The sequence below is a fragment of the Mauremys mutica genome, chromosome 1 (genome assembly GCF_020497125.1).
Source record: "Mauremys mutica isolate MM-2020 ecotype Southern chromosome 1, ASM2049712v1, whole genome shotgun sequence".
In the NCBI taxonomy this organism is placed as follows: Eukaryota; Metazoa; Chordata; order Testudines; family Geoemydidae; genus Mauremys; species Mauremys mutica.
The window spans coordinates 337,133,049-337,144,200 of NC_059072.1; the positions used below are offsets into that span (position 1 = coordinate 337,133,049).

The window sequence follows — 11,152 nt, forward strand, 5'->3', positions numbered from 1 at the left end:
AAAAATAGCTACAGCACTCAATGCAAGGTTTAAAAATCTGAAATGCCATAGGAGCCGACTTTCCCTCTGCCCCATGGGTGCTCGACCCCTCCCCCCCGCCCCTGGCCCCACCTCTGCCCACCCCTACACCACCCTCACCCCACCCCAATTCCACCCTCTTCCCCCAAGTCCCCACCCCTGTCCCGCCTCTTTATTGCCTTCTCCCCCGAGTGCGCCACGTCCCCATTCCTTCCCCTCCCTCCTGGAAAGTCCTAAGCGCCGCCAAACAGCTGTTAGGCAGCAGGCAGGAAGCAGGGATGCAGCTCCTCAGGGAGGAGCGGGGATGGGGGCGGGAGGAGCTTAGCTGCCAGTGGGTGCGGAGCCCCCGCTAATTTTTCCCCATGGGCGCTCCAGCCCTGCAGCACCCATGGAGTCGGCGCCTATGTGAAATGCCATCAAAAATTGTTGTTTTGTTTTTGAATGCAGTTTTTTTTGTACATAATTCTACATTTCTAAGTTCAACTTTCATGATAAAGATATTGCACTACAGTACTCATATTAGGTGAATTGAAAAATACTATTTCTTTTGTGTTTTACAGTGCAAATATTTGTAATAAAAATAAACATAAAGTGAGCACTGTACACTTTGTATTCTGTATTGTAATTGAAATCAATATATCTGAAAATGTAGAAAACATCCAAAAATATTTAACTAAATGGTCATTCTATTATTGTTTAACAGTGCAATTAATTGTGCGATTAATCGTGATTAATTTTTTTTAATCACACGATTAATCATTATTCATTTTTTTAATCACTTGACAGCCCTCGTAATAAATAATAATAATGATGTATGAGAAGCAGGGTGCTCTTACTGCTGTGACCCTTGTCCTGCCTCAGCCCATCCCTCTCCAGGAAGTTTGTTAATCTCGGCTCGTGTTTAAACCTAGATTGTAAGGTTTTAGGGTAGGGCCAGTCTTATTATTTGTTCTGTGTGCTGGGTGCTGTAAAAATAATAAATGACAACAAGGGAGTTCCTGTGCCAAAGACACCCCGAGTGCCTGACAGGGAAACTCCTGCTACTTTTCCCACAAAAACAGTGGAACAAGGGCAGCTCTGCTACAGAATGAAGGAAGCCTAAGCAAGGAGCATACACCCCTGTGTGCTATGAAGCCTGGTTCTGCAGGGGATCTGCAATGGAAAGGGATGGGGTTAGGAGAGAGACAAGCCAAGGGAGAAGTGGGGGCCAAGATAATAATGGATCTGTGACTGCACAGACCTACCAATCACCCTCCCCTGAAAAAGGACAGAGTGACAGCCAGAAGGATTATTACAACCCCACGGTTGCAGTAGCGGTAGTAACACCAGAATGACTACTGTCTGGAGGGAGGAACTGCCTTCATGGGGATAGGTTTGCCCCAAATTCAGAAAAATTCAGGAGAGGGAGGTGAAGTTGCATCAGCATGTAGAATATTATATGTGATTATATTATATCCTGCAAAGTTGGGAGGGAGGGAGACAAAGAGTGGAAGACATAATGGAGCATATAGACCAATGAAAATTCTGGTGGGGGAGGTGGCAAATGAAGGTCTATAGCAAATGGCACTCCAGCCCCTAATAGTGATGCATGAGTTATTTTTAATGGTTTACCTTCATTTCAGGCTCTTGGAAGTATTCCATGGCAGATCTATTTCCAAAGAGTCCTCGCAGCCTCCTCATCCAGACAAGCAAGGCTCACTTCTTATTTTGCAGGGTTTGGGTGTGTTTTCATGGTCATTCCATCTGTTCTTATTGGTGCAGTAGCTGCTTCTACAGGTAACACAAAAGCTGTTTCGTTCCATTAGCACCTTGAGGCCATAATCAATGGCCTATTTTGCTAGGCACTGTGCACACACACACAGACACTTGTCTGTTCCCCCAAAATCTTGCTGGGGGGGGCGGCATGACGGTTGTCATGAGGGCGGCAGTCAGGGAGCCTTTTGTGGGAGGTCTGCCGGTCCCGCGGCTTCAGCAGCAATTCGGCAGCAGGTACGGTGAAGGCGCGGGACCGGTGTAGATCACCCGCAGAACTGCCACTGAATCCACATGACCGGCAGACCTCCCACAGAAACATCGCCGAATGCTCCCTGACTGCCATGCTTGGGGCGGCAAAAAACATAGAGCTGCCCCTGCGCATGAGGCACAAATGATGGATAAAACAAGCAAGTGAAGGAAGAAAAAGTAAACAGTGACACAATGAATAGCAAAGTAAATATCAGTCTCACTGTAACAGGCATCTTACCTGTCCCACATGGAGATGCAGTGGCTGCCTCATTTTCCCAATACGTGGTGATCTCCTTTTAGCTGGCTGGAAGGAGGTCTCAGAGAGCCCTGTTTTCAAACTTAAAAACATTCCAGGATACAAAAGTCACAAAGAAGAGTCCAAACAAAATGGAAAAATCCAAATCTTCCAGCCAGTCTCTTTTGCTTTATTTCCAGGGCCTTCTCCTTAGTTGCAGAGGTTCCCATCTCCTATAGGTGGCACCATAAGGGAAGTCCAGGTCCATCATCTAGTGCAGTCTTCAGCCCAGGCTTCCTAAAACACTAAGGGTAAAGTCGACATAGCCATTAAACACCTGCGGCTGGCCCAGGTCAGCTGATTTGGGCTCACGGGGTTTGGGTTACGAGGCTGTAAAAATGCTCTGTAGACATTCAGGTTTGGATTGGAGCCTGATCTCTGGGACCCTGTGAGGAGGGAGGACCCAGCCTAGGCTCCAGCCTGACCGCAAACATCTACACAGCAATTTTTAGCTCCACAGGCTGAGCCCTGTGAGGCTGAGTCAGCTGAGCTGGGCAAGCCATGGGCTTTTATTCCCGTGTAGACGTACCCTAAGCTGCTGTGCACTGTACTAAAATCCCTGCCCTGGTTCACTTTTTTCCAGACACTTCCTACGTTGGCCCATCTCATCCTAAGCTTTCTGAAATGTCTTCAGCAGACACTCTCCCAGGCTTCTTCCCTGGCTCCCTCTCAAGAAGGAATCACACCCCCTTGAGCCCAGCCCCTGAAGAGCTTCCTTACACTTCTGCTTGCCTGGACCTTCTGTCCACTCTAAGGAAAGCATTATAGCTATCCCCAAGCATTCAAAAAACCATGAGTCATGCTTCAACAATCCTGCAACTGGTTTAAAAATCATGAGATTTTTTTAAAAAAGGTTACTTTGCCTTAAAGCTTGGGTCACGTTTTCTAACTTTTCTCCATGACCATATGGCTAAAAACAAATTTTAGTTTATAAATGAAAGTTGAGCTTCTATATGAAGCCGGGGCTTTAAGAAAATCACCCAGTCTTGTGAACCTTGTGATAAGATCACCAGAGTTGGTAGCACTGTCAAAGGCTGCCTCTTATAGTCTCTTCCTTTCCCATCATGCATTGCAGCCTGGCCTACAACTCCTAGAATGTCTGGCAGCTGTAGGCTAGAACATGGAACAGGGCAGGCTGGACCCAGGCCCGCTATCCTCGGTCTCAAAATTCTTTCAACCGCTAAGATCATTCTTTCCACTCTGGAAGTTATATTTTCCTCATTAATTTTTCTGTTATGGTTAAATAGGCAGTGCTCTGGTACAAAAAGCTTGTTTGTTTTAATCCCTAGTCATATATAATGGGGGCTAGATCCTCAGCTGGTGTAAATCTGTAGCTCACACCAATTCACAATATCTGAGGAACTGTCCCTCAGAATTAAAAAAAAAAAAAAGTAAGCTCATTGCAATATTAGGCTTACAGCGTTACAGTCACAGAGATTCAAAATCTCAGCATTGCCAACTCTCATGCCCGGAACAGTACTTAAGGTGCAATCTCAGCAGGCAGAAGAATGGCCTCAAGGTTAAACCATAACAAACTCAGAAAATCTGCACTTTGTTCCCAGTTCTGCCACAAACATCACACTTAATCCCTGTGCCTCAGTTTCCCATCTGAAAAACTGGGATATTACTACTTCCCTGTCAGAAAAAATATTGAGATGATAAACTCATTGGTGTTAGTGAGGTGCTCAGATACTACGCTGATGGGGCCTAAGTATCTATATAGAACAGTGCTATGTAGACAGGAGCTGTCATATCCCTCCTTCTGCCTGTGCATCCCAAATTGCATCGGCTTTTGTTTGTTAACCAACTGATTTGATGAAGTTCTTGTTTTATGACATTCCAAATATCTTCCTTCTATGCTGTGCTTTGAATTATTTTCCTTCAGATGAATGTTCCAGTGTTTTTCAAGGTTGAATTTCATTTAATTTCTCCTTCCATTTTCATAACCCTAAAACCACAGACCTCAAAGCATGATGAAGCTTAGAAAGTTTTGGTGGATTTCTGACAATTTAGAGATTTTACAGAGCCCAGGGATGCTGACAGTGTTCCTAATGATCTTTCCCTTCAGTGTTATTGATTGTTGCAGGGGAAATAAGTATGTCTTACTGCACTTTGCAAAAAAAAAAAAAAAAAAGGTCAAGATCAATGCAGAATTTACTGTTAGCTATTTCAACACAGAAGAGAGTAAAGGAATGAAAAATTAACAAAGCAAATCCAAAACTCCCTGTTAATTAATGTTCTTTTCTTTTTTAAGACTGGAATCAGACAAGCTATGGTCTGCCAACCCCTAATGAAAGAGGGGAGTCTAGCATGATATTACCCATTGTTCTGCAGTATCTTTGCCCAGCGTATGTTTCTGTTGCTGGCTTAGGAGCCATTGCTGCTGCCGTCATGTCTTCTGCAGATTCAGCCCTTCTATCAGCCAGCTCCATGCTAGCTCACAACATCTACAGGAAAATTCTTAGGAAAAAGGTGAGGAGTCTTTGTGAGCCTTTGACACCATGAATCACATGTGGAAAGTAATGGAAGGTTTTTAAACTACTCCTCTGTATACCCCCAGGAGATTTCTCAAGGTGAATGTTACTGTAAAATGATGTCATTGGGCTCTAGACATAGGATGGAATCACTCCAGAGGGTAGACTTTGAACTAGTCATTTAGCAAATGACAAGGTTGTGCCTCTATTTCATAGTCTCTAATGAAGTCAAAGAGAATAGCAAAAAGCCTTTGGGCAAAGCACTTCAAAGCACTCATGCAGCATATTAGAGAGAAGAAGGCACTTTTTGGCTCCTCTCTGACTGTTGTTCCATTTGTTAAAGTGGTTTTGTTTCATTATTAATGACTCCAGAAAGAGAAACCTGGCCTTCCAAGCAAACTGAAGATGCCCTCATATGACACAGAGGAGGCAAGAAAACTTAAAAAAGTGGAACTAAAAAAAAGCGACAGAGAAGTTTTCTAGCCGGCGACTGCATTTCAGTGGTGGTGAAATGATTTATCTATAAAGCTTGTAAATCACACTGATATCCTGTCGTTTAAAGGTACATGGTAAAGATAGGACAGTAAATTGAATTTCTTGGGATCTGTACTTTGTTACTTGATGCCTGAGTTTTTTATTTAAACTCTGGCAAATACACTGTGTTATGACAAAGGAAAAATTAGCAGGCCAAAATTAATGCATAAGGTGACTGTATCCTAGAAATGGGTATTATTAGTCTAATTTGTATAAAATGTGTAGCTAGCTTTTCAATATCAAGCTGCTTTAGAAAAAGATATCACTAATTTGAGTAGGCAAGTAATCCTCCAGAATTAACAGGCTTGTCTGATTTTCTCGAAAGGTTATTCTCACTTCATTACTAAATCAAAATGGCTGCTAAAACAATGGGGCCTAGATTGTGCACTTGCTCACATGAGTAGTCGCACTGAAGTCAGTGTCAATGCGGAAATCAAGAGGTTGCATGGGAATCTCAGCTTTCTTTTAAACAGAAGTTTTTAATCCTCATGGCGATGGAGAAAAGCTTGAAAATGTGGAGTACATATTGAAGGTTTAGACATGAGAATGTAAATAAAAACAACCCACATTTTATTTATTTTTTTAGGTCTCGTGATTTTTAAGACTGTCTTGTGATTTGGAGGGAGGAGGGGGACCTGACTCATGATTTTTCAGTGCTTAGGGTTGGTAATTCTGGCTGCCAAGGCAAGCACAACCACATTCAGGGCCTGTAATGCTCCACTGAAGTCAGTCACAAAACTCACCAGGATATTTTAAATAGATTTGGCCCAAATCCTCATCTCCATGAGGGATAGGGATGGGGATGGAAACTGTACAGATTCCTCACTTGGGGGAATTCTGTTTCAAACAGACGTGTATCAAAGCACACCACAGAACAGCTAAGGGAGTCCTCTGATCTATCTGATATGCTGACAAAGCCCCCTAGTGGAGACACAGCATATGCCACCAAAAGAAGTTCTGCTAGCATAGCTACCCCCACCTCCCTGAACAACATTAGCTCTGCCAAATAAAGCACTCTTGTCAGCACAGTTGCATCCACATAAGAGGTTTTGCCGGCATAACTATGTCCGCTGGAGTGAGTGATTTTTTTCATACTCCTACCTGACATAGCTGTGCTGGCAACACTTTGTAGTATTGGCCAAGTTAGCGCAACTTACACACTGAGAATTCCAGAAGGTGTAAGTTATAGTTGCTTACATTCTCTTATGTATGTTCATTTAGACTTGCCTCTGATTTCATCCCACATAATGTATCCCAGCATGAGGCCCACCTGCGGGACCTAAAAGCAACTCAGAAAAGCTCTCTAGTGCAAGGATGCATGATAAACACCATTCAGCAGGGTTAAAATTTACCCTCACTTCCGTAAACATTTCTTAAATGTATCAGTTTTTAATATGGAAAATTCCTTACCACAGACAAATGTAAAATCTGTAAGGATCAATATTATTAATTTGGTAAAACATATGAATTCTGACCTGGTTTGATATTAAAAGCTAACGTCCTGGCCTCTCCATTTGCATGCCTCAGTTTTTGGGAGCTCAGTTGCAGACATATGGTGTGGTGTGATGTTGAGAGGAGCTGAACCCCTGTAGCTCCCATTGGTTTTGAATGCAGCTGTGCGTGGTCCATGAAAATCAGGCTCTGGGGTCTAAAGTTGGGCACCCAAAATTCAAGGCCACTCTAACTTATGTGCTGGCCTCAGTCATTAATCAACAGTACAGCTAATAAAGTTCCTCCTTTATTTTAAGTGGAGGTCCGGGCTTTGGTGCTGAAAGTTCTGAGTTCAAACACCACTGGCAAGGTGAGGGTTGTTACACAAACACTAGCGTGCACTGTTATAGTGATGTCAGCATCTATTAATAAACTCCTCTAACTTTTGTAACCTTGAGATCTGTTTCAGGGTGAGATTAAAAATGAGCCAGTGATGATTTCTACAACAACACTCTCTTATTTTACAGGCTACGGAGAAAGAAGTTGTCTGTATAATGAGGGTCTCCATGGTGGTTTTTGGGACAGCCGCTGCAGGCCTGGCTTTCCTTTCTAACTCTGTTTATGATCTGTGGTTCCTGAGTGGCGAGCTGGTGTACGCTCTTCTCTTTCCCCAGCTCTGCTGCGTCCTCTTCATTCCCAACACCAACACATATGGCTCAGCTGCTGGATTCCTCTTCGGGTTCCTGTTAAGGCTGCTGGCAGGGGAGCCTTCCCTGAAAATCCCCCCTGTAATACACTACCCAGGCTGTTCCCTTGTGGACGGGGTCTACATCCAGCTGTTCCCTTTTAAAACCTTCACCATGCTTCTCACTTTGGGGACTATCATCGCTGTTTCATACCTGGTGGCATTTTTGTTTAAGAGAAACATCCTCCCTCATGGGTGGGATGTTTGCAGTGTAATAAAAGAAAGTGAGGCTTCTGTTCCACTCCCTGAGATAGACGAACAAGCAGGCTTACAAATAAATATAGTTTATATTAATCCTATTGAAATACATACTTAATATTGTTTACTTCATAATATGGGTCAAGGTATTTTTCATTACATGCTGAGTTATTTTTTATTCATGGTTATTTATAATATCCCCCCTAGAAAGCTAGAAGTAAAATCTCTTTTCTGATTAACATTTTGTTTCTTTTATTATAAGACATATATTGGTTTGTTATTATAAGATTGAACGTTTGCGATGAAACTGAACCTAAACCCCAGAGCCAAACACATCCACATATGGGGAGAGTTTGAGATGTGGATCTGAACTTTGGGACTGGTCTCTATCTGTATAATAGATTAAACCAAATCACCTGAGCCAAGGTAATACATTTAAAACTAATAAAGGATTTTTTTTTTCACCACCACAGAATTAACATGTGGAATCGCTGCCACAAGCTATCACTGAGGCCACAAGCTAAAAAAAGATTCAGAGAAGGATTAGAAGTTTGTAAAGATAATGAAATAAATCCACAGTTCTATTAGATATGATTTTCTTTAAAGAAGGACATAAATCAACCATTAACTGATGGTAATTGGGAATAAACTTCCCTATGGGCATTTTATTTCATAGCTGTCTATTATGGGGGGTTTTGCACTTTCCTCTGACAGATCTGGTGCTGGCCTCTGTTAGAGACAGGAGGACGCCGGACTATATGGACCTCAGCTGTGAGCCCATACTGCAATCCTATGTTATTATGTAAAAGGTGTGTCAAAAACAGCCACATGAAGAATATTTTGAAAGGCAGGGACTGTGCCCTTTCAGTAAAAAAGAGTAGAAGTCATTCATTTTGGCTGCATAATAATGAAAATGAAGAATCTGAACTCAGTTCATTTTTCCCTCTAGTACCCAACTTTGAAAAATGTACAAACAATTACACGCTTTAAGAGCTGCATATATGTTTTATTTAAACATATTGGGGCCTGTTTCTGATGTAACTGTATAGACTTCAGCTGAGTTGCAAGAGGAATGAATGAGTGTCACGAACCAGGATGTGAGAGGTCAGGCCTAGTGATTGGAGCAGGAGTCAGGAGCCAGAGTTGGAGTCAGAGCTGAGTCAGGAAGCAGTGCTGGAGCAGAGTGGAGCTGGGCAGGAACAAAGCTTTCACCGGAGCAATTGCAGCTGTGGACATGTACACTGACAGCCAGAGATCAGTTGTTGCTGTTGAGCTAACGCGCAGGCTTGCTGACTTCCTTGGCCAATCAGTGGGAGCGGTCAATCAGGAGGCCCTGAGGGGATCAGCTGTGCTCTTAGGCTGCCCAGAGACTGAGCAGGGAGCTGCACGTCCTCATTCCCGACAATGGGGCCTAAATGTCTCAATTCATTGGCTTCCTAAAAGGCAGGTGTAATGATTCAGAAGCAGACAAAATAGTCGAGGCACGTATGAGAAACAGAAATGTAATTGGCACACTGCTGTGCAACTGTGGTCCGAATCCCCTTAGTTGAGCCATCTTTACAGGGCCAGGGGAGGAGACACATTCATCGTTTCAGATAGCTGTGTTCGTGCAGCTTTTAGGCAGATGAATGGCATCATCTCCTTGAAATAGGCTGACCAGAGAGTAAATGTCAAAAATCGGAACAGGAGGTGGGGGGTAATAGGTGCCTATGTGAGAAAAAGACCCCAAAATTGGGACTGTCCCTATAAAATTGAGACATCTGGTCACCCTACCTTGAAAGACCCCAATTTACAGTTCAGGTCCTTACAGACCACAGACACATGGAGAACCTTCGCATGGCCTGAAACCTAAACCAGTGCCAGATCCGCTGGTCCCTTTTCTTCACCCAATTGAATTTCAGTGTGACATCCTGCTAGGTGCGAGAAACAGGAAGGCAGATGTCCTGTCCCAAAAGGACAAACTTGCTGAGTCATGCACAACACCTTGTACAACCATCCTTAAGCCAAACACACTGCCTCAGGAAACAGGGGGAAAACATAACAGGAGTTAAGATTATTTTTCAGATGGAATAGAGGATGATGACGTAAACAACAGCAACCAATTACAAAATAGCCACTGTAGAGCTGCAGTTGCTTTTCCCTGCCAAATATAAAGGGCCAACCCGAGAAAGGGATGCTGAGAAAAAAAAGTCCTTATAAAAGTGCAACCCTGCAGTTAGGAGAGGGGGAACTGGCAGGGATTGGGGAATTCGATTACCAAGGAAATGGCTCTTGGAGAAAAGGCTGCTGTGTTATACACCTCTCCAATCGCTTGACTATAGGAAATGTGTGACTACTAAAGATAGCTACTTTGGTGCAAAGAAAAAATTCTTAAAATGACATGGCAACATATCCTTGCTGGAGCTGGAGCTGTGACTCTAGTGGGGTGCTAGTTGTCCTCAGTGGCAATCAGTAGCACAGTCATGTATCCTTTGTTTTATAAATTCCTTTTTTGTCCCCGTTATTGGCCCACCGATTGACACATTTACACATCTATGCGAAAAACAACCTCTGGCCTCCAATGAAGAACTGTCTTTGGATGCGATTGTGCTGTGTGGGTATATCAACCAAAGCAGTCAATGCTCACCTGCAGATGCACCATTACCGCTCCTCGCTTATTTTCACACCTGCCACCACTCACACTCCTTGGCATTGAAGAAGGTATCTATGCCCATTTGGACATTGTAGCTGCATAATTTTATATTCGCCTTGATTTTATTAACAATTCTCTCAAAAAAAGTTTAGGTTGTCCAGTTAAACGCTCATCAGGAAATGACAAAACTAAGGATGTATATGTAACATTAACGCTGCCCCCTTTTGCACATACATTACCCTACCATCTTTAATAACAAGATCACACACCATTTCTAAAATAATACAATATAATTTTCTACACCTTATATACACATATGTAGCATACTGCTCTGTGGAGGCCAGACATACAGAATCTATGAAAGTCACTTATATCCAAGAAATCTGACCAACCCAAAAAAATCATGAGTTAAGCCCCCAAAATAATGTGTTTTGGATTCTTTTTATTTACCTTCTTATTTTTAACCTTGAAGGGGTCATGTTTTCAAGCTTTTCTTAATGGCAACACTACTTAACTGAATAAGGAAACAGCTTCAGACTTCAGTGAAGTTGTACCCACTTAACACACTGCTATACTTAAGCCTAGCATCTTGCATCTGAGGAAGTGAGTTTTTTTACCCATGAAAGCTTATGCCCAAATAAATCTGTTAGTCTTTAAGGTGCCACTGGACTCCTTGTTGCTTTTGTGGATACAGACTAATACAGCTCCCCCTGATACTTAAGCCTAGGAATCCCTCATCTGGGTTGAGCACATTAGGAACTGCAGAATTGTTGCTTTTTGCCTGTTTAGAGCTGTCACTCTTCCAAGGACGCAAGATGGTA

General features: G+C 42.9%; 1 protein-coding gene across 1 annotated transcript in view; it reads left to right on the forward strand.

Moving 5' to 3' along the window:
• The window catches only part of LOC123355311 (high-affinity choline transporter 1-like), a 40,815-nt gene extending 32,998 nt beyond the window's left edge, over nucleotides 1-7,817 (forward strand). Inside the window, exons 7-9 of the mRNA XM_044997658.1 lie at nucleotides 1,641-1,794; nucleotides 4,572-4,789; nucleotides 7,284-7,817. Of these exons, the coding sequence (XP_044853593.1) occupies nucleotides 1,641-1,794; nucleotides 4,572-4,789; nucleotides 7,284-7,817 (906 nt within the window). The remainder of the gene's footprint in view (nucleotides 1-1,640; nucleotides 1,795-4,571; nucleotides 4,790-7,283) is intronic.
• Nucleotides 7,818-11,152: the final 3,335 nt, after the last annotated feature.